This window comes from Gavialis gangeticus, unplaced genomic scaffold (genome assembly GCF_001723915.1).
Source record: "Gavialis gangeticus isolate Ggan-Ray unplaced genomic scaffold, GavGan_comp1, whole genome shotgun sequence".
NCBI classification, from domain to species: Eukaryota; Metazoa; Chordata; order Crocodylia; family Gavialidae; genus Gavialis; species Gavialis gangeticus.
Genome location: NW_017729025.1, coordinates 50,689,800 through 50,713,698, shown reverse-complemented (window position 1 = coordinate 50,713,698; position 23,899 = coordinate 50,689,800). Strand labels below are relative to the sequence as shown.

The window sequence follows — 23,899 nt, the reverse complement described above, 5'->3', positions numbered from 1 at the left end:
CTCAGTCTTTCAGTGCACTCTGCTTGGGGTTCCCTTAAAGACCATGGCAGGAGAGTCAGCTAGGAGAAATCTGCTACCCCTCACATGATGGTATCAGTCACAAGAATATTTTCTTTTCTACGAAGCAAGTGCTTTTCATTTATAAACTTTCCTGCCAAGATCTGGTTTGGAAGGTTTGTTCTAATTTCCTGCAAATCTCTGAACAAACCTCAGAAAGATTTGCCTCATAAGATATCTGACCAGGTCTGACCTAAAATGTTTCCACTATTCAGTTCTGGACTTCCTTCCAGGCAGACGCTTTTACCCTGTGCTAGGCTAAAGTGCTGGCATCACAGTTTCTATAAATAGCTTCGAGGTAGGGGCAGATGACTCTGGTGCCCTCCACTAAGACTACAAATGCTTTCCTCTTTCCCTTCCGGCCTGTCAGAAGTAAAAAAAAAATCTATGCTATTGTAAGCTGTATAGGCCATTGCAACTCAGTTCATCAGGCAAGCACCTCTCACTGTACACATATGAGTAGACCCACTGTTCTAGTTGATCAGACGATACACAGTGGGGTTGTAACAAAGCACACAAGAGACTCAAAATGCAGGAAACCTTTAATGATTTATAGTTATTTTTTTCTTTTTGTTACCTCTTGCTTAATTTTGCCTTCAACCACAGACCAGAGGTAAATACATCATTGGTAGGATACTAAACTGAGATCATCACATTTCTTGCATTTATAACCCAAAATGGATGATGTGCTGCTTAAAAAAATAATCAAATGACATGGTAAGCACTATAACCCTTTAGGGATTTGGGGACTTGAACACGAGCCTCAAATGCTAGGCGTTCCCAGACTATCTCACTGCACATTAGTCTTTTTAAAACATATGCAAGCCAGTGGGTTCATTAACATAACTGGCAAATTAGAAGCAGACAGGCAAAATATAGTGAGTCAATTAATGCATTGAACCATGGAGGAGATACTGACTTGAGCTAAAATTGATCATTTGCCTGTGATCAGAGTCTTTAGCCAGCTATTAGACCCTTTATTTGAAGTTTATATTTGGAAAAGTTTATTATGCTTGAAGAACTTTTTCTCTTTTGTGTCGAAAGAATCTCTGAGATACTGTTCTATAAACAGTTTAGCTATGAAGGAGGTTGGGTGTCGTAGAACTATTTTGTTATGTACAGTATACATCCCAGAAAATCAGCCTTCCAGTAGAAAAGAACCCTGACATACATGCAAGCACAAGTTACAGCAGATTATAGTGGTGTGAGAAAAGAATCAGACCTTTGAAGGTGTTTTTACTATTATAGTGCTTGTTACTGTAGTGTCAATGTTAGTGAGGAGCATCTTCAGTTAAAGCATTAAGATAATGAAGTACATAAACTATGAGCTTTATCAGTCATGCCCATATAGAATGGATATGGATAGATTCACATAGCTCACAAGTTCTGTGCCAACATTTTTAAGGCTCATTTTAAAAGCAGGGGCGGATACTTTGGAGACAACATCTTCTTTGGTTATTCCAAAATCCTGGTCAGGAAAATAGAATGAGTATCCACAGGACAGTACTGAACAGTGATAAAGAAAACTATAAAAATCAAATAAGTAATTTTACTTCTGATCCAGAAAGCTGCTGAGCACTTTCCATTCTCACTGCTTCTTTCACAGAACAATTGCTCAGTCAAGCCCTTAAGTTTGCTTTCTGATTTGCAGGTACAGTTAATTTTTGCTCTTATGTGCCACTCATTGAAAATGTAGCTTTATGCATGAATGCTGAATACACCTGAAGTTGTCTAAACAAGTGCAAGATGCTTGCAAAGCGGTACAGTTTTAACATGCAATGTATATTTTGGTATGCTTGCCTTAAGATCATATTTTTAGAAGTGTTACCTGCACTTTGCATACTAAACACTATCCAAATGGTTTTCACATTGCTCCTTCTAATCTTTCTTAGAACTTGAGCAACTACAGTCAGAGCTGAAAAAAACAAAAATAAAGGTCCTGACATTTATAAGTATTTTGACCGCGTATGCTGGGTTCTAATCACTGCAGTATTGGCCAGTCTCTTAAAAGAACAGTCTAACGTTCAACTTATCTGTCAATTTATCAGGATTTTCACTACACATTTAGGTTAGGGATAGAAATTACACATAAACCAATATAAGTGATCTGAAATTGGTTCAAATCTGTAATACAACAGAAGTTCAGTGCACATAAACTGCTTTCAAAATGGCTAAAACTTGTTTTTAGAGAAACCTGAATAGATGTAGTATCAGACTTAACTGATTTAGACTAAATCGGTTTATTGAACTACTGTCTCAGATCCCCTCTGGATTCAAGTTAGCTCACAGTCCCCCAGCATCCCAGGATGCTTTGCACCTCCCCTGCAAACGCCCCCTCACAGCTAGCCTTGGCCCAAGTTGTCTGCTCCAGCCAAGCAGGGAGGTGTGTTCTAGAGCCCCCTGGCTTCTGGCCTGGGCCACTGCAGGCATGTGGCTGCATTTCCAGAATCAAAGGCGAATGTCTGTTCACTCGCTTAGCAGTTCAACCTGCACAATTTAGACTAAGCTGTGAAGACTGAATTTATTCAGCCTTGGGCTTTTTGACTGTCTGTACTTAGCCTTATAGAAATAAGAACACAGAAAATTGGATTTTTTTTCCTTTAGATTTTATTAAAATACAAGAAAAAAGTTCTAAAAAGCACGTGTTCCACAGAGCACCAATATTATAGAACATTTTTGCTGGCTCTCCTGCAAAGCATATTACTGACATATAACAGTGATGCACACATCTACACACACATTCATGCATCTACACCATGTTTAGACAGAACTCATGTCAACGGACCTCAAACAGACTCCTCCTTAAACACAGGGACAGAAAGATGTAGAGAGACATGCCAGTGTGATGGCATCTGAACGCAAACGGAGCAAGTTACTCTTTTGTTGGCGGTCTTCATGAGCACACTGGCATCTTTGCTTCACCCTTACTCCCCCCCACTATCTTTACAGGCCAGAATGTTGGCCTGTAGTTTGCTGAATATGGATCCTGCATTGACATGGTGCAGAGTTGAACAAAACTGGCCAATATTTCCCACCTAATACCTCTTTTATTGCTTTGGTTATAGTACTGATTTCATGTCATAAATATCTTAATCTTACAGCCAACAACACAGAAAGGTATTTCTCTGTCATTCACACGTATGCACAGCACCAATACATTTTTAGAAACTTGGTGGATTTCCCCCTTTAGATCACCTTCAGAAGCATGGTTGCTTTTAGCTTTTCAAAGTGCTTAACCCAGTTGTTCAGTCACATATATTTTGTCATTCATATTTCCTTTCTACATGTGCAGAGCCAGTTTTCCTACTTTCTTAACTTTATGCCATCACCTACACAAGTGCAAAGCAGAAAAAACTGTTATCCTGCTCAACTGCTGTTGCTTATACTCATTTTGCACAGTACTAAATAATGACACAAAGCATAAGCTTGTGGAGAACCTGGCTTTTTTATTGATTTTTCAGGTATACGCTTACTGGATATTTAAAAAACACTTGAAATTGCTCAAGTTAATGCTGAGATGCAGAACTGCATTCCCTAGTCACTATAATTACTTTCTAGATTATTTTTGGTCACTAGCCTTTGTTGGCTCCATACAATTTTAGAAAGTAAGGTTTGCCATACTGGAATAACTCAATAATCTGGTTCAGTATCCTAAACCAGTAACCAAGCCCGAATGCAAAAGCAAAGACAAACCCAAACTCCAGTATACCTGGCTAATCATATTCTGTGATGCCATGTTTTTAGTAGTGTTCCTTCCTGTACCCAGCTGGTAATCAGTTTATACTTTGAACCCTGAGGATCAATAGCTGCTTTTTTAAAAAATTTTGCTAACTTGACTAATCTTACCCATACATGTCTATTTCTATTATTAAAAGTGATCATTAGAAGTAAAAAAAAATCATTAATTTCTAAAAATTGTGTCATTTTATATCACAAAAAGTAGACACTGCATTTCTATCAAACACTCACAAAACAGAGAACATATCTTCCTCTAAACTCACTGTTCTATGAAATACTTCCATCTGTTTGTTTGGTTTTTTCTAGCTACATAGTTTCTGGAGAGGTAAAAGGACCTTATAAAATGTATTCCTGTCATGATAACTGCAGAGGTTGGTGCGTCTTAAAGTTTTTGACAGTCAGGAATTCATGTCGCCAACAAAGAGAGCTCTTATCTTTGTGGACTTTCTGTATACAGGAGCTAGTGTTATAATCCCCTTGCTGTGCAATGAACAGACATCTATGAATAATGAGATACTGCACATAGGAGACAAAATAATAGAATTCCGTAAAGAAGAAAAAATAGCCATGCAGAATATCTGTAACTTCAGATATGCAAAGAGGTATTAGATTTACTAATTCAGAATTCCTCTTCTGCGTTTAAGGTATGTTTCAACAGTCATATTAAACACATTTCCAAGACAAACAATTGAGACTATTAAAGGAAGAAAGAACAAAAGAACAAGAAAAAGAAAGAAACTGACAGGTTTGTTTCAGAAGGCATTTGGAGTTATGCCCACAGTAGTTATAGAATGATAATACTTCGAGTGTCAGAAGAATGGAATAGAAAATAATATAGAAGATAGTTTGATGTCATTATATATATCAATTGTGTGTCTTGGCCTGGACTACTGTTTTCAGTTCTGAAAAAAAAGAGAACAAACAAACAAAACAGAAGTCATCCAGAAATAATTGGGCGGCAGAGGGGGAAGTTATTAGAAACATAAATCTGTATTTAAAATATGAAAAAAGTTTAAGATTATTTAGTTTCAGAAGTGAACAAACATGAGGAATTATGTCAAAGCCATATATAAAAAATGAAAAGCACAGAGCAGAAAAATTAAGGGCCTCTATTAACTCTGTCTTATATTACAAGAGCATATTCAATGTAATTGAAAGGCAACAGATATGACCCTGAAAATAGGAATTTTTGAGTATGGAACTCACTGCCACAAGACAGATTTGAGCCCTAAACCTTCTTAGATTCCAAAGAGAGTCAGCCATTTATATGGAGAATGAGGGTATTTGCGGCTGCATTAGGCAGAGTAAAATCATAGAGGCATAAATCAATCAATAACTGGCTATTGGTTAAAAATCAGTGGGTGCATTTACATAAGGCGCTACTGCACAGTAACCAGAGTTATTGTGCAGTGGTGTTGGAGAACATCTTTTAGGTGATGCTACTGTGCAACAACCTAATAGTACTATGCAGCAGTGTATTACCACTGTCTGTGCTGTGGTGCTCTACTGTGCAGTATTTTCCGGCTGCTGCACAAACAGCGTCTCATGTAGAAATGCCCAGTTACACCAAAATGGTCCTGTTTGGATACTTGCACCTTCCCTAATTTTCTGGACACTGTCAAAGAGTGGATACTGGATTAGATGAACCACTGGTTTGATCTAGTATGGCAATTCTTATGTTTCTGTGTTAAAAGATTTAATCTATTAAGTATCCCACAGGGTCATAAAAAGATACAACAATCTACAATACTCAGTCATGGATAATGATAACTTTAATGAATGGAATGACTTGATGGATCTTCCTGAAAAGACCTTAAGAGTTCATTTGTGTACATGTAATCACACTTTCTGAAAAGTGGAATTCACATAGCATAAAATAAGGCTGGGAACAGATTAATATTCGTCCTACATTTTCCATTGCTTAGTTTCTTTTCCTCTTCCTAACTACCTACCTTCAGCCCATCCTAAGGAAAATAACAGCATGTGTTATTGTCCCTTTTTTTCCTCCATACCAAAAACTACTTAGAACAATTTGGAAAACCTGGAACAGATAGAAGTGTCAGGCTTTGGACTCTATCACATTAACTTGACTTTCTGACGCCCAGTCCCCACCAGCTTCTCTGACATTCTTTCTCAAATGGTGTGTATGCATGTGTGCATGTGTGTGTGTGTGTGTGGGGGGGAGTCAAAGAAGGAACAACTCAGTTGTATGGAAAATCAAACTCATGTGTTGCTGTCAAGATTTCATATCTGTCCTTAACAGCACCACACTTCTAAAAATGTTTGCGCTAGATAAATTGGGCAACACCAAAACAGAAGAAAAGACACCAAGAGTGCTTAAAAGGACATTGTCAAAGCTAATATTTTAAGTCCTTCTCTGTATTGGTTTAATATCTCAGATAGACTGGAAGGATTTTTTATTTAAAATACATTTCTTTCTCAATTTATTTCTCCATATTTGTACTGTTTTCTTGGTTAATAGTTGTCTCAGCTTGGACACTGAAACCAGATTAATCAGTTCCACCCTTGTAGCTATCCAATTTCATTTTCCAATTCTAATACCCTAGTCCAGGTGAATGTCCATTGATAGACTTCATTAAATTGTTTTATTTTTAACAAAAACTAAACTGAAGTTGACAGCAAATCTTTGAACATACCTCTAAATAATCTCTTTACCCATTCTGGAGAGAAATCAGCCATTTGTTACAATTGTTCATGGTAATTCACTCAATTCATCCTTAACTTCATAAAAAAAGGGAGATGGCTGTAAAGTTAAGGACACAATAGTATGTTCTCAGAAAGCTTCTGAGTAAGTTAATGAAACGTGAACAAAACATCATCCTACCTGACAGCAGAACTGCAATTTATCAATCCCAAGGTTAAAAACTGATTAACTTTCACATTAACTTACATGGCTGTAAACTAATTGCAGGCATCTCGGACAGCAAAAATCAACATGAGCACATGTAACAGGGTAACTGACTGGACACATTTCTGTTCCAATGAGGTAAAGTGGTGTATAAGTTCCCCCCCATTCAAAAATACACCTGCTATGTCATTGTCACAAAAAACATAAAAGAAGAAGAAATAAATTACTTTTACAAAACTAGGCACAAAATAATCCCTATTTCTACTGTTTCTCTTTAAAAAAAAGAAAAATGAAAAAAGAAAGAGAGAGAAAGAGGGAGAGAGAGAATGAACAAAAAAAGAAAAGACACCGATAAATACATATTTTTAGTTCTATAAAGAGAAGGTTGGCATCAGCTGAGCTCTTCTCTCTTGCCATTGGCATGAACCGCGTATATACATCAGAGGGTGCTGGTGACAAATGGTCCCACTTCTAACAGTTCCAAAGTGGAACATTGTAGATTTCTCTTTCAATCTTTGTCTTTTCCTGCCTCATTTTTCATATATATATTCTCCCTTCACATCACTTGCTTCTCCCCACACTACTTCCTCTCTAATACAGGGATACCAAAGTAGTACTCATTAAGCTAAGGCCTAAATGTAGGACCCTATATATAGTGTGTCTGTGCATGCATACATAACATGCATATATATATATAATGCATATATATATATATATATATATATGTATGTGTGTGTGTGTGTGTAATGTAAATATGAATGTGTGTGTTCATGTATGCATGCATGTATGTTATATATATAGATAGATATAGATATATCTATCTATCTAGATAGACATAGATATATATATTGCACACAGAGCAAGTTTGCACTGCATTATATTGTGTATGCTGTACTCTTTGGAGGGTCATGCTTCTGTATCAAAAGAGGAGAGTAGCTATAATCTATTCCATTTTATGCAAATTAATGGCAAGACCCTGGCTCCTTGCAATTGCTAACATGGCCATCAGCGGAACAAAGAGATGTCCCTGTTCAAATTCATTACATTGCCTCTCTATACAAGAGCCTTCCAAACAGAAATGTTTCTGGCTCATTCTAACACCAACACTTCAATATATGCATAGGTTCCTCCTCAGAGAAATATCTCATCTCATCATCTTCCCTGCTCAACAGTGGCACTCTTTTCACATTTGCCATTTCTGTCCCATTGGGAAGGCAGGAGTGGGGTTGTTTCACACAACTATCATTTTTGTGTTATTTTTCTTTTCTGGTATGCATTCATTTGATCTTGTTATTTCTTGGAATAGGCCAAAAAAGGACCTTTCAAAACAGTATATGTTTTTTTCCCTTTTATATCACATTAAAGGGACACTACTTGTGAAACATTTTCCTCAGCATATGCTGGATTTCATCTCTTGCTGCAGTTTTGTTCTAGCCAAAGCTGAACTTCCTGGAGGCTGTAGAAAAAGGGGCCCTTGCCCCCCAGGTAAGCAATTTTCTGTCGCTGCACGATACATACGCGTTCAAAGGAGACCCCATAGGCTACATTGGCATTATTATCCATGCAGTCAGCCACTACTTGGCACTGGGGGGGCAAGGAAAACCTCTGCAGGAGCTGGTGAGCAGCTGCACATCGGTCTTCCTGGTTCTTGTGCTTTTTCACCTCAAATGAAGAGGGCGAGATTCCAGGAGCAGCCCAACCATCTGATGGGTGAGCCTCGTCAATGTAGACCAACAAGAAGTCGGCCACACCTGAAAACTCCTCCACCAGCTTGCTGAAGGCTGACAGCTGGCTTGTGAATGGAGGTCAGGTAGCTGAACCAAAGTTGACCACCAGGGGGCGCTCAGAGTTGGCAAAATCCAAGAGATGGCACTTGCTCCCCAACTTTCCACCAACACTCTTGCATCTGGTACTGCCACCACTGACGCCATTGGTTATGTGAATCACTCTGGAGTTTGGGGCTTCTCCACCCAATTTCACCTGATGGCAAAACAAATAAAGACAATAAAGTTACTGTGACTCACTGCCACGGTGTCCTGTGTATTCACTCTCACAAAGCAAACACAATCAGCTATTCAAATAAAGCAGCATGTTCTCTACATGGAAAATTCAGCATGATCCTAGTTTTAGGAAATGAGCTATCCAAGGCAAGTGTCATCTTCAACTGTTATAAGACAATCAAGGGAAAACAGGAGAAGAAGAGTTTATTTAGTGACTTCAGCTTACTCCGGGAACTGCCTAAGACTCAATACACAATTGTGGAAAAGTCACCTGCCAGTCCCTCAGTTTTCCCAGCCATATGATAGAGAGAAAACCTGCAGAACTCACAGAGGTGATGTCAGGATTAAGCTGAAATCTATGCAATGCTCTGAGATACCCGGGTTTATTGATGTTATAGAATCAAAAAGTATTACAAATTGTTTTTAATGAGTCCTGTCACACCAGTTCCTATGTATCTTCCCTTAGCATCAAACTATATTTCAACAGTGTAATTTACTTCTCTGCCTCTCCATCTCTCTTCTTATCTCCTATCTCATGACATTCAGAAATAAATGCTGTTTTGAATGAATTCACATGAGGCCAAATACTGAAGTCCTTATCCAGATTTTATTTATCCCTTACTGAGGCTGCACTCTTACTGAAATCAACAGGAATTTAAATTGAGTCAGAAGCCAGTAAAAACTGAGTAAAGTTTAAAACTGAGTTTGGGCACAGAGCTCATCCCAGATTACATTACCAAGCATTGTCTCCAGACAACCCCAATACAATAAGTAAGACTGGGAACTGGATGTTCAGCTAGTGGAAAATAAATCACTTCCACTACTTCTGAGATCCAGAAGTAAATGTTGTAGATAGAAGGATTTTCATCACTACACCCGACACTTGATGGTCCCTGATGAGCATATACATGATCATTCATGGTTCAATCCCACTCCTTCAAAAGAGGGACCCACACTGAATCTGACCTTTTTCTCTCCCATGACTCTCTTATAGCCAATAGAAATTTCATAGGAAAATGTGCTGGTTTATTTAAAGCTACAGAAATGTATACTTACATAAAGAAGCCTCATGACATATTTGTAAAACGGATAGCAACCCTTGTATCTATTTAATATGGGATAAATGAGGCCCAAACATCCCAAAGTTCATAAGGAAAGAATAGAATCCTACAAGCCTGGACCCACAAAGTTCTTTGATCTGAGCACTAGGTAACTATGCCTGTTGTTAGTGCTTTAAAGACAGCCAATCAAAGCCCGAATCACTGTTTTGTTGCCTTTGAAATAAGTGATGTTTTGCAATGAACTTGCATCTGTTGGGTGGATGATTACAGCTTCTGGTCTAGTCCTTGGATCCGAAAACCTTAAGGTGAATCTATACCATTTTTCAAGAGGAAAGAAAATCCCAATGGAAATTAGGGAATGATGACAGGACCCAGCTCATTTTGGTATCTGCCAGTGTGATGCTGGCTTTATAATATGAATTTAATGACTAAATAAGACTAATAAACAAAGCTGCTCCAAAGACTGTAAACAGATTTTGCCTATTTTTTCTCATTTTACTTTGAAAAAAAAATTATGAATGAAAGTTTTCTGGCCAACTGCATAATCACTAATAAATCTGAGGAAACCACAAGCTGTTTATGGAGTTCATACTGGCAGAAAGAGAAACTAACCTCGTCATATAGACTTTTCATGACCAACTGATCTTTCATCTCTCCCAAATGCTACTTGCACTGAGAAGGTCTGTAAATCTTGGATGGGAAAAAGAACCCAAAGTGTTTCCACTGGACATGAGTATAGTAGTGCTTTTCAAGTCACTCTGGTGGCAAGGGCATTGGCATACATGATTGTGCTCCAACAGTGTCAGTATGCTCTGTCCCTCCTATAAGCAGAACTTTCCTGCAAACCAGTGAGTTTTAGAAACAAAATACAAACCAGTTCCTGGCTCCATGTCATCTAGTAAATCAGAAATCCATGAAGATAAGCCATGGTATAGCTAAGCTCATTTAATTTCTCATAGTCACAAAGAAAGTCTTATGGCCGCAGGTTACCTATCATATTACTTTCTGCTTCTAGGAGTACTTTTGTTTGGTTGAGGGGGTGGGATTGTTGTTGTTGTTGTTCTTGCTGCTGCTGGGTGGGGTTTTTTTTTTTTTGTCTTTAATGAGACAGGCTTGCCAAGCAAGCATTCACAAGGCATTTTCTGCTCTTGCAGAAGAGTAATTAGGTTGGTGCCTTGTTCTATGCCAGCATTAGCCACTCCAAAAAACCAACCCTGCCTGGTCATTGACGCTTATACACAAGCCACAGCATCTCCACTAATTGGTCCTGATGAACTTCTGGTGTTCCCAAAGGGGTTCTTTATTTCATGCAGCTCAGGAATGGGATTGACACAGAACAATATCATCATTTCTGATCAACTGCATTGTGGGACTTTTCTGTTTCCTTTGTTGTTATTATTTATTAGTGAAAGAAAAAAAAAGAGTCACTCTTGAAAAAAAATGGACATAATGAAAATGCCGAGCAAAAAATGTATTCTGCCAACCCTCTTTTGAAATCATAGACAAAAGCAGGAGAAAAATATGTTCTGAGAAAGAATACAGCAGAATTTCTCTCACACGCAATAACTAGCTCCAGGATTTCTATAATCACGTCCTCACATCCAAGCTGGCTTTATGGGTCCCCAGCTGAGATGGAAATCAGGAAGGGCCCTATATCCCCTTCTGATTAAAGAGGGAAAGCCAAATTAAGAATGAAACATAATCCCTGCCTCACTATCAGTACAAGCAGAAGGATCTCCCTCCCTCCAAAGCATTTTGTATGTGGAGAGCCAATCTTGCAGTCATTTAATTGCCCTTATACTGGGCATCTCCTTCTGGAGTTCTCTGAAAAGGAGAGAAAGGCTAGCGCTGCTTTAGCACGTAGATGACAAAATGAAGAGGTAGCTTGTGTAAGTTCATGGGACAAGGGGAACAGAGTGGAATAGAAAGACCTATTCATAAATTACAAGTTAGAAATGGAACATACTACTTTGTCACGTATTTTCAACAGCCCCAGGGACAAAACGTCATTTTATCATTTACTTTTTTTTTTTTATTTGCTTTCCATTGGGTTTAGCATAACTCTGTTGGGATCCTTGGCATGCAAACATTTCTTTCAAGCCTTACATCAGGGATTTTCACTCTTCAGCAGGCTCATCAGGCTGTGTTGGCTCCCTGAAGAAACTAGGCATTTCCAGAAAATTAACAAACAATATTAGCTGTTCAAATATGGACACACTGTATTAAGGCTTTGAATCCAGTTATTGTTCATACATGGAACACTTTGAGCTCTTAACCCCTATCCAATCCGTCTCTTTCATGCCTTGAACCTCATTTACCAGCATCTCATCCAATTCCTAATCATGCATTTTATACATACTCTTGCAGAGCCCTTGATTTTTATTTATTTAAAGGTGTTTGAGGCTGAGGGAGGAAAGGGGAGAAGATTTACCAGAAATTAACCTAGACAAACATAAATGGTCAAATCCTCCTCTCCTTACTTACAGTCAAAAACTGCCTGGCCCATTCATGAGGATGCACCTCGCTGGGAAGGCATAAGGAGATTTTGCTTCCCATATGTACTCTGCCCATAGGAAGACCAGGCAGAGTGTCAGCACCTGGAGTTACCATGCTTCAAAGACAGACAGGGTGAGCCAAAAGGAGGCAGAGCACAGAGTGTAGCAGCCCGGTAAGTGAAATGTGGCTCTGAACCAACCCTTGTGGACAACACCTACAAGATGAGATTGAGGCATTTATTATTTATTAATTACTATTATCTAGATTAAAGGATATTTGGGGAATAGTTCCCATTAATTTATTTGAAATAAGTTATTTTGAATCTTTGCTGTCCATTTAATTCCTTTTCATCATACTTAGGAAGGTCATTGGAAATGATGATCTTTTGGGAGCCAGGCCTGTGCACAGGATGATATCAAGATAAAGTCAGTAACTAACTTCCTGTGGGGTCATGGCTGAAGAAAGTCTTCAGAAGGCAGATGGAGACAGAAGGCAGGAGAAAAGGAGCACAGACTTACACATTAGTTCACGAGGATTTTTTTTTTTTTTTTCACATAAAGGCCAAAATGAGAAATTGTGTAAAGGTGGCTTGGAAGGTATAGGTTTGCATTTGTAAGTTAAAAGAACAGGATTTGACCCCATGTCCAATAATCATAAATATCCCTACCCTTTCTCTGTCTTGTATATTTAGACTGTACATTCTTTGGGGTCATCTTCTTTGTAACAGTGCCTAGTAAAACAGATCCCTGATCTGGCCTGGTCCCTAGACACTACAAGCATGATTACTATTAATAACGATCACTAAGTTTTATTATGTTATTTTTTTCCTTCCTTAAAGCTTCCTTGGTACTTTTGCTGTTTACAGTTAGTTTCACTTCCTGGTTTCCAGACACAATCTAACTTCCCAACACTACGAGAGAAAGTTTCAATTATATTTCTTTATTTTTTTTTAAAACTGTTTTCATGATTGTTGCAATCAGGGATCATAGTAGAAACTATTAGACCAACAAGTTTTTTGCAAAAAAAAAAAAAATCTTTAATTGCAAGCTTTGGGGCACAAACACCCTTCATCAGGCATTGGAGAAAAGATTGTAAAAGTCCTCCTGGGTAGAAATGAAAGTTCATATTTCATAGGCTTTCACAGAAGTCAAAAGATGGAATACTCACTCCTCTGGGCAGACAGATTTTTTGTATTTTTTTTCATGATTTTTCATGATTTCTTGAATTAACTATTGTTTGTATTTGTAAATTTAAGTGAAAACAATTTTGGTGATGGTCCCTTTTGTAAAATCAACATTATTAATATAGGTTTGGGAGACATATTTCTTTTTATTAAACATCACGCAATGCCAACACTTTGGACTTGCAACTATTTAATAATTCCTTTTTACCAGAAAACTTATTTCATAAGATCCCCTTATTGCTGTGCAATACAAAGAAAGAGACATGTTCTTACCCTCCAGATCAAAATAAACAACAGTGATGAGTGCATAAGGGTTTAGTCTAAGAGGGCTTTGCTCCAATATCTAAATAGCCTCCCAAAAATACCATAGTCAAGCACTGGTGTGCTGAAGAACAGAAAAAGTCCAGTTGCTCCTTATGTCATATGTGTAAATATTACCTCTGTCAGGTAGTCAGGACTCGCAATGCCATTCCAGCACTGTTCTGAGCGCTGGTGTCTTCAGATATGAGTGCACCCATTACATAGGGAGAGGTAGCTTACTGTTTGAGGGAAGAGGTATAACAAGCAGTTTTTGTACCCGGGCCAGTGGTGGTGGCCAAGCCGGCAGTGGTGACAGCTGCCAATTTCATGCCCCCTTCTTAAGTGGATCCCCAGGCTTGGTGCCCTGCATGCCCAACCCTAATTATGCTACTGTTTGAGGGTATGCCAGGCAAGCCAATCGCACCTCCCCTCCAGCTCTCAGATATTTGGCATTTATAGGACCATTTTTTTTGCCTCCAATAAATCTAGCAGTGGGCCCATGACCTAAAGTTTTAATCTGGTTCTGTACTCTGCGCATCATTCTGCTTTTGATTCAACCCCTTTTAGACACAGGAAAGGGCTGTATATATAAATGCACAACTCCATTACCACTCATCTACCAACCCATTCATCTATTAGGATATATGTGCATATGGGATTTATATATAAGTACATAAGAAGTGCCTACCATACTGGGTCAGACCAATAGTCTTATCCAGTATCCTGTCTCCAACACTGGCAGGACTGAATGCTTTAGAGAGAGAGCACTGAACCAAATAGATCTAGAGTGATCTATCTTCTATTCATTACGTCACTTGTCTCCACCATTATTAGTTTAGAGATGCCAGAGGAAATATCTCGAACCATTTCTGTTCAACAGCTATTAAAGATCCAATTTTTAAATGGCATTGGTTGAGATTTTTCCCTCCTTCAGCACTTTCAAGAACTGGATTCATCATGGTGCTAGTGTACATGATCTTAGAGGTAAAGAGAGTCAGAAAATAGTTACAGTAATGTTCTTTACTCTGTCCATAACAAATTTTCTGCAGTTTTGGAAGAAATGTGGCATATAGAAAGTGCATGATGAGGTGGTGTGATGTCATTGCTTTGTTTTTCACATGGATGACATATAAATCAATGAGAACCATTTTAATATCCCTAAAACACACATTGTTGGGGGGAGGGTTCCTTTGTGTTTGCGTGTGCCCAGGTGCACCTAGACAAGTAAATATACATGTTTTCTTAGTAGTCAATGCATTCCCCATTTCTGGGGCTGATCATAGCACCCAACAATTCTACAGAACAGCTTAGAGCAGGAAAAAAAGTGTCCAAACAACAAGAAAGCGCCTTCCCTTACATTTTCTTTGATAAAGAATTGTTCTGCTTTGTCGGCTAACCCTGTTAACTCCCCATTATGATAATTAACTTGGTTTTAAGGAACATTGGTCTGTGACACAGCACACATTTTCTTCCTGTGTTCTAGAAATTTTAAAGAAATACCACGCCAGACAGCATCAACACGGAATCTGGCAGATGTTGAAATCAGAAATCAGAGTTCCGGACACAGGAAGAAATACATTAATCACGGATAAATTTTACGTAAGGAAAAATAAACAAACACAAGAGAATTACTCAGCCATTCCTATTCTGAGGGGTGGAAAATATCTTATATAAGTAGTTCCAGTGAAAGAGAATATTGTATATTTGTTAAACAAACAATTCAAAGTACGCATTATTTGCCCACTGAGGATGTTAAAGTCTTTAATTGTTAATACTAGGTCCTGCCTACATGGGAATGTTTTAACTAAAGGATTGCATCAAATTTCTGCATCAACTTGCAATAATAATTTATAACAACAAGGCAACAATGGAAAAACAAGTTCAAGTTTGGGTATGATGGACAAAAATGGGCTTCCAATGGGAGAAACTGACTGAAATAGCTACTGTGGAAAAAATCCTGCAATGGCTATTCTGTAACACCTTTCTTTCCTTGTAAATGCTTTATTCTATCACATTGATTTCAGAACCCAGTGTCTACACAAGTTCCTGAACAGCAGCTATTCCAGTCAATTATCCTGCGTAGACAACACCTACATAAAGATCTCAAAGGCAATTTGTTGGCTGGGAAAGAAAATGCTGCATAATAGAAAGCCCCTCTACACATGCATGTAAAGGTACAATGGGATCTAAATGTGTGATTCACACAATTGTACCTCCTGCCATGCCACATGTTCATGTCAGGAGGTATGATTGTGGGATCATGCATTAGATCTCATTCATTGCACCTTATTTCCCACACAGGTAGAACCCAGCTCTGGTCTGCTCCCAATACCAGCAAAAAAAACAAGCTCCCATGCCTAGGAAACCCCTCCATAGAGGGGCTCCTAGCCACAGAGGCACCCCATGCATCCCCAGGACTGGGAGATCCCAGCTGCCATGATGCCTCAGCCTTAAGAGCGATGAAACCCCCAGCGCTGGGGGATCATGGCTGCTATGATCAACTAGCCTCAGGGATGGTTTGTGGTCAGCCACAATGCCATAACCCTGGGGCACCCCTCCCCACCCCGCCTTCTGCTGGAATCCAGCTATACATTTTCAAGGTCTAACTTTATAGCTGGTGGGAGCTTTTTATGGTATGGCTACTTTGCATATTGCAGCTGGCCTCAAGGTAATTGTACAACTAGTTCAATGTGCAAAACTTGTAACATGTAGAGGGGGCCAAATACAGCACTGGGGAATGGTTCAGAAGATAGGGGTTCTGTTCCTCTGCAAGCTTACTGGTGACACTGAGCAGGTCACTTCACTTCTGCATGCCTCAGTTTCCCCAGGTATTCAATGGAGCTTATGCTTACCTCTTTGATAAAGTGTTTACAAATGCACTGGTGAAGAGTGCAGCAGCAATGTAACAGTTATATACTAATATGATTATTATTACTAAATATCATCACAGTGGATAAGAGTAGGAGTTCCTGTTCTATTCCCATCAGTTCTGCTAACATGCTCCCTCTTGCTTTAGGCCACTTTAACTACCTGTATCTCAATGTTTCGTTCTCAGTCATGGGAATTGTATCACATATGCACTTCACATGGGTGTTGTGAGGCTTTGGGAATATCTGTAAAATATTCTGAGAGCCTCACTTGATCTTCATTGTACAACTGTAAAATATTATTAATGGTCAATAAGGTCCCGATTCAGAGAAGTACTGAAGCATGCCATGATGTCTTTAAGATCCTTTGACATCAATGGAAGTAGGGCACCTGCTTTACTAAAAAGGCTGGACTTTATTACATATGTAAATGCTTTGTTAATGCCAGGCTTTAAAGGGGAAAACTAAGGGAAAAAGTATAATAATGGTTAAATAACTTGCATGTTTACAGAAATGCTAATGCAACCAATTTGTTATTCAGTTCTAATGCCTGTAGACTCCAACTCACTTGACCTACTGAGTTAGGTTGGGAATACAACAATTAAAAGGTCCTGACACACAAAGTCCCTCTCCAGACTTGGGAAAACCTACCTTGGGGAAAAAGAGACTGTGCAGAACAGCCTTTCAGTTCATGCATTTTACTGTTTTGCCTGGTTTGTTCATATTTAGGGCACAGAACAAGTTTGTTCTTCTTTGAACCCTGTGAGAACAAAGTGGCTTCCTGTTTACAGTTTTTGTCTGTACAGAAACAGCAAAAGACTCTCAAGGATTCAGATGCAATCAACTGTTTCTCCATGTATTTTATGCCCTCAACTGTTTGGCTCCCATACTCATCTTTGTTTGTCTACAACACTCAGACTTCACCAATGGTCTTCTGACCCAATCCAAAGCACTTTGATGATGTCTTTGATTTTTGTGGCTGCTGAATCAGGAACTTTTAAAGTCAATATGAGCTTTCCATTAAGAATCACTGCTGTGAATTTATACTCCTTTTGAGACCTGGGAGGAAATACTGTCCTCATTACAGTTAGTCTGAATTTTGCCATTGACTTCAACAGGGCCAGGATTTCATTCTAGGAGCCTTCATAGCCTGGCGGATAAAAAGTGATCTGATTCTATGTTGTTTAAATGTAAATTAATGTTTTTTATTATGTTCCAAGACCTGAGCTGAAGATTAGCATTTTATCGTTAATACCAAACACAATGCCAAGCTCCCCACTCCTTTAGGTGTTACTCATACCATCAACGAAACCTTGGGAAATGCAAATCACAAATGCAGGACTTGGCAGGTCCACAAAAGAGCAAGTAATTTTACACCTAATGCTACACCTTTATTTTAAAGTGCTTTATATGTCACTTAAAAGTCTATGTTACTAATTACAGCAATTATGTAGCTTCCATTAAGAAAAGGGTTTTTGGAGGTTTTGAACTTCCAGCCTTCTCTGTATGTGGGGGCAATGTTCAGAGCTCAAGTCTAACAGATGGGAACTCGTAAGTACTACTCACAGCTCTGCTACTGCCTTCTTTGACGAGTCATGTTAGCCTTGCTGCCTCATTTTCCCCATCTGTAAAATGGGAACAGTAATATTTACCAGTTTACTTCACAAAGGCACTGAGAAGTTCATTGAATTAATGTCCATGAATTGATTTGATGATGAAAGTACTATAGAAGTAGTAAGTTTTATTTTTTGGCTTGATAAGGTTTGCTTTATTGTGTGATTTGTACAGTGGTGGGTTAGGATTTGGCATAGCTAGGATAATTTGTATTTGTAATATATAGTGAAAATTATGTATACATGCCTAGGAATTCAAGATAACAATTAATCAATAAGCAAACACCACTGCCAACAGTTTCCAACAGCTCTGGTTGAGAATAAATACTTAATGTTATTCTGCAGGTAGACACAGTACAGCTTTCCATTGGATAATGACTGCATCACAGGTTAATTATTCCATATGTCCTAACTCCATTGGATGAGTGACTTTTAGCTGAATGGGCTCTAATAAGACAATATGCTCTAACTTAACACTGGTTGGTGAATTATTCATGTCTGGGTTCCAGTCCCAGCTCTGGTACTTACCTGCTGGATGGCCAATGACAAGACACTTCCTTGCTTTGTCCCTCAGTTTCCAAATCTATAATATGGGATACAACTGCTTGCAGGGGTGTAACACAGACTTACTCATCAATCTTGGTATAGAATTTTGAAATTAAAAAAACAAAGCCTGTGCAGTAAAAATGCCATTAGTATTGATAACTTAGTTCACCAGGCAGCTGCCCCTCAGAGGGTCAAGTTCATTTTTAAGCTCTACCAGATCACATTTTCGTAACAGAAAAAGATTATTCTTGTTTTAAACCCACTCACACTGTCATATAACCTCCTTTCCCAAGATAAAAGTTAAGAAATAAGTGGAATATTAATATGTGTTATTTATATATGTTATAACACACACAAGCTTATTTTTATCCTTTATTATAATAGACATTCAGAGTGTTCCCAGATTCCTATTTCAAGACTCCATTTTTGCAAAACATTTAAAGAAAATGCATGGATCTTTACTGGTTAAAAATTGACAAAGGTACTATTGAATTAAACCCTTTTCACCCACAAATCTCATAGCATGTTATAAACACAAATGTCACTATCATCATAGGGCATCTGGGGAAACTGAGGCGAGGGGCAGTTAAATAGCATGGCCAAGACTGCACAGAGAGTCACTGGCAGAGGAGAGAGTAGAACCCAGGCCCTTGAAACTCATGTGCCAAACCTTGTCCACTGGATTACTACTGATTTTGACTTCCAGTAATGCCCATCAAACAGTGAGCACTAGTATGCCCAACCCTCCCCTCTCCCCTGGACAACAGGAACATCCCTTACACCTGTACCCCTGAACAGAGTAAACACTCACTCTTGTTCTCTTAAACCCAGTCTCATTCACCCACCTGTTTGTAAGCATCTAGGAGGAAGCTATTCCAGACGCAACGCAGCCCCTCTGAGGTCAGCATCCTTCGCCACTCACCACGCGCAGACTTAGACCGACTCAGAAACAGCACCATGTGCTTCAGGAGGATCACAGAATCATAGAGTGCAAGGAAGAGGCAATTGGAGAAAAAAACCGGCAAGATCTGAAGCGTGATCAGCAAATCCACGCTTAACAGACCCATCTTCCCTGCTGCTGCTCTTCAACAGGCTGCCTTCAGCTCCCTTTTTCCCCCTGTACCCTCATTGAAAAAAAACTAAACTAAAAGACATTTTTAAAAAGCTCCCCAGCCTCTCTGTGTCTTTCTTTAAAGTCAGTAGAGCTGGTTAAATAGAATCTGTCTGGTCAAAACCCATAACTCTGCATGCAATTCATTCAACTCTAAGTTGCTCTTTATTTTTCAGAGGCTAAGATGTTAAAAAAAAAGTTCCCTTTTCCAGTAGCCCTTAAGACTACATTAAAGCGAGAGGCAGCTGTGCTTCCAGTACCCTGCAGTTATAAAATTTAAGCAGAGATTGTTAACTTTCCCCTACTATCCCATTGTCTCTCAGCTATTTAAGCATGAAGCAGAACTCTCATTTCTGTTTCACCAGTGCTACCAGGTGCAACAAGACTTTTTTTTTTACGTCTCTGTATACAAACTTTCTTTTCCTCTCTCGCTTGCTCCTTCCTCCCTCCTCTCTCTCTCCCTCTCTCTTGCTATCTGTCTGTGGTGCAAAGTGCTTTCCCTCTGGAGTCCTAGCTTGCTTCCCTGTAGCCTTTTATACATTCCCTGGCTAATTGCTGCAATAGAGAAATGAAACCCTAATCTTAGTAAAGATCTTGACGTCAATGTAAAAGAGGGCTTTACTTTGGCCAGGACTGCAGTGAATAGAAAAGTGAAATTCTCAAAACTTTTTTTTTTTTTAAGAGAAGAGAAAAAAAGAGAGAGAGAGAGAGAGAGGGAGGGAGGGAGGGAGGGAGGCTGGAACTTTGCTTTGTTGTTGAAAAGGAAAAAAAATCAGTGTACTTCTGAGTGCTGTTAAGTGCTTTCAAACTTTGGAAAACGTATTTTTGTATGACGTGGAAGGTAACACAGCAACACAGGCATCTGCTATTTTTTTTCTCCTGAGGCTTTTTATTTTCTTTGCCCTTTTGTCTTTTCCAAGAAGGTGTGTGAGTTGATGCATCCCAAGAAAGAGTATATTTCTGTATGTTTCCCTCCCACTCTCATCAAGTATAATGTTCCTGGTGTTTTAAATATCTTTTGTTGTCTTGTTGGTATTTAAGGAAACATAAGTAAACACCCAGGACTGACTTCATCTATTGATGTGTAAGAGGAAAAAAGGGAAAAGATTTTGAATGAGTTTTGTTAAGCTGAAGCGCCTCACTTTTAAAAAGGGCCAAATTTCCCATTGGCGTAAATCAGTATAACTCCATTGACTTCAGTGTCCAATTATAATGGTATATATTTAAAACAACTAAAGATCTGATCAATTTTGAGTAATTTACTTTGGGCTCAAAAATTCTAGGAAGGAAAAAGGGAAATCAGTTGCCTTTGGAAAATCAGTGTGATGAAAACATTGTGTTCACTTGCACTGCTAATTTTGTTTTCAATATTTTTTTTGACTATTTAACTCTGTCCAGAATTTGGTATTCTTATCTTTGCACTTGTGCAGCAGATACATTTGTGCTGTTTGTAACAGGGTTCTAACCTCCCAAGGAAAATATTGTCATCATTTCATTTAACAACTTGAACTTTTTAATTTTTGAGATAATTTCTCTATCTAGGTGTTCTCATGAGCCTCCACACCACATAGGGACATGAACAAACAAGCACATTACAGCATTGGAAAACAAGGTGAGGATTTACCACAAAGCAGCTGATGCACTGTTCTTTCCATATGCCCACCTTTACCCTTTAACTTGTGGATGCTAAACGGAGGTAACTTAGCCCTCAATGAGACAGGGCCAAAGTGTCATGGTTTAGCTTTTGTATAGTACAGGGTAAGAGTGGGCACCTGCACAGTTACCACAGAACAGCCGACATGTAGTAAGCCCCCTGTCCCTTTTAACTCCCCTCACTTTGCTTGTTTGTACATATCTAAAGTTTAGCTCCCAGAGATGTCATATAAATAGCTAGGTTTCCTATTTAACCAGTGATTGGACACATTGACTGTAGCCCTGTAAACTTTCCTTACATCATCTTACTAACATGTCTCAATCCTACTCAGCATGGATCATCAAGAGCCATAGTACTTTCCACACTATCAAGCAGAAATCAAATGTCACCAGTCATCTTTAGCCTGGGATTGTTTAACATGTATTTATATCTGGTACCAGTTCTGCCTTCAGGTGCATGTGTGGCTCCCACATGCACACTGGTGACTATGTGTATTTCCATTATAAATGCAGAAGTGTTCTGGAGTTAAGCTCACAGCCTCCTTCAAATGAAATCACGTCTGTTCAGTTTTTCCTTCAAATTAAATCAGTGTTAACGTCAACAGGGCTGTTGGTGACATTGCCCTGTTGCCAGGGAAATGGTTGCAATGTCACAGATTCAGCTTTATAATTTTAACTTGCAAAAACAAGTTATGAATTGGAATTTATATCTCCCCACACATGTATGAGTCAGCATGTTCTTGTAATGTGAGCACAACACTGGGGAAAAGGGTCCCGTGAGTTCTAATCCTGGCTCTCACTTCACTTGCTGTCTGGCCTCAGGCAAGTATATTTAATCTTTCTCTTGCAGGGAGTTTTAAAGCACCTATCACTGCATTATCTCACCATTATATGTACCATCAAAAATTACAGTATTCTGTGTGTGAAGAATGCCATTTTCTGCCCTTTTACTTTATTTTTCCAAAGATTATTAAAAGGGAAGTTTGAGGGAGAAGGAGTCAAACTTCCTGACAGATATATGAGATCAGTCTGTCATTGGGGATATTTGCAGACACCTTGAAGAATAGCATGGCCCAGTCTAATCCTTTTCTCCCATGGTAAGTATAACCCTAGCCAAAGACCTACACTGAGAGCACCATGTATCATGGACTTACCTACCCAAAGAGTACAATTGTCTCAGTGATTCATGGATGGACGGACTGTCTGTAAGGCAGCTAGACTCCAGTCCATTGAGCACTCTGAAGTGGATCAGAAGTTTACTGGAAAGTGTCACATGCTGTTTGGATCCTTATTACTTAACAGATGGACTGCTGCAGGTCTTGTTATCTACAGCTTCCATGGGGCTGTCCCATTCACCCCCAGAAACTGGGTGTAATGAAACTTTAATCAAAAGGTGATAAATTTGTGGAGCGCTGTTTTGAAATCTTCCTCAGATTGAAAAAAGTATTTTGACCAGTTGAAAACTGTAGAAGGCATTTCTTGCTAATGTTGCTATCTTTTTTCTAAGGAGCCGTGATAGGCCAACTGAAGTTCTGAGAGTGTTTCTTGTCTTGACAGTCTAAGGACAAAAGCCTTTAACAAAGAATGAAGTTAATGCTCACTATTATGTTTGTCATTCTTGGACTGAATCTGACATTGATCCAACTGCTTATTTCCATCAAACACTGCAACATCTGGGAAAGAGTACTGTCTTCATCTGCCAAGAAAGAGAGGTAGAAATATGGATCTTAACATATGGGCAGTGTGAAAGTCCACAACATCTCCCTACTCTCCACACTCCTACCCCAGGCAGCTTCACATAACACTGAAAAGAGGGAGAGAGAAGACAGAGACATGAAGACCTCAATAAGTAAATGCTGATTAGCAAGAAGATCAGAAGCTCCTTATGGGAGGAAGGCTTTTCTAGAATTTAAGGTACATATCTGGGAGATCTGGGATCATTTCTCTGCTCTGCCAGAGACTTTCTCAATGAGCTTTGTCAAGTCACTCAGGCACTCTCCGCTTTGGTTCCCCACCTGTAAAATAATACTTCCATATAGTTGTGAGGGGCTCAAATACTGTAATGAGAAACATGGACATTCCATGGATACATATGTGTCCAAGAACAGTGAGAAGAGTCAACCTAATCCTACACCATCCACTGCAACTGGATTTTGTATGTGTACAAGGTAGACAGCCTGAGCACAGATCTCTGCAAATGCCATTGAGAGATCATGTGAGAGGCAAGGATTTCTTGGAGTGATATCTTATATTGGACTACATGCCTGTCTGGCTTCAAATGCCTGCTCACATGCAGCTTTAGTCTGCACCATAAGGGGGATACATTCGACTGCTTCGTGAAACCCCTGAGGTGGGTGTCGGTTGCCTCAAGGACCACCCTCAAACTCTCCTGCCACAACTTTGAA

At 39.1% G+C, this 23,899-nt stretch overlaps 1 protein-coding gene and 1 long non-coding RNA gene across 3 annotated transcripts; both read right to left on the bottom strand.

Moving 5' to 3' along the window:
- Positions 1–609: 609 nt before the first annotated feature.
- LOC109298563 lies at positions 610–7,371 on the bottom strand. Its single transcript, XR_002097651.1, has 3 exons — positions 4,968–7,371; positions 1,901–1,906; positions 610–623 (listed from the first exon to the last, which is right to left on the bottom strand). It is a non-coding gene; the product is annotated as an uncharacterized LOC109298563 (long non-coding RNA).
- Positions 7,372–8,001: 630 nt separating this feature from the next.
- On the bottom strand, positions 8,002–20,472 carry DIO2 (iodothyronine deiodinase 2). 2 transcript variants are annotated; one of them, XM_019518702.1, is made up of 2 exons: positions 19,576–20,470; positions 8,002–8,644 (listed from the first exon to the last, which is right to left on the bottom strand). In XM_019518702.1, the coding sequence occupies exons 1-2, from the start codon at positions 19,795–19,797 to the stop codon at positions 8,024–8,026; spliced, it is 843 nt and encodes a 280-aa protein (XP_019374247.1). In that variant the 5' UTR covers positions 19,798–20,470; the 3' UTR covers positions 8,002–8,023. The 2 variants fall into 2 exon arrangements, with proteins under 2 accessions (XP_019374247.1, XP_019374248.1); XM_019518703.1 differs by having other exon boundaries at positions 8,072–8,644; positions 19,576–20,472.
- Positions 20,473–23,899: the final 3,427 nt, after the last annotated feature.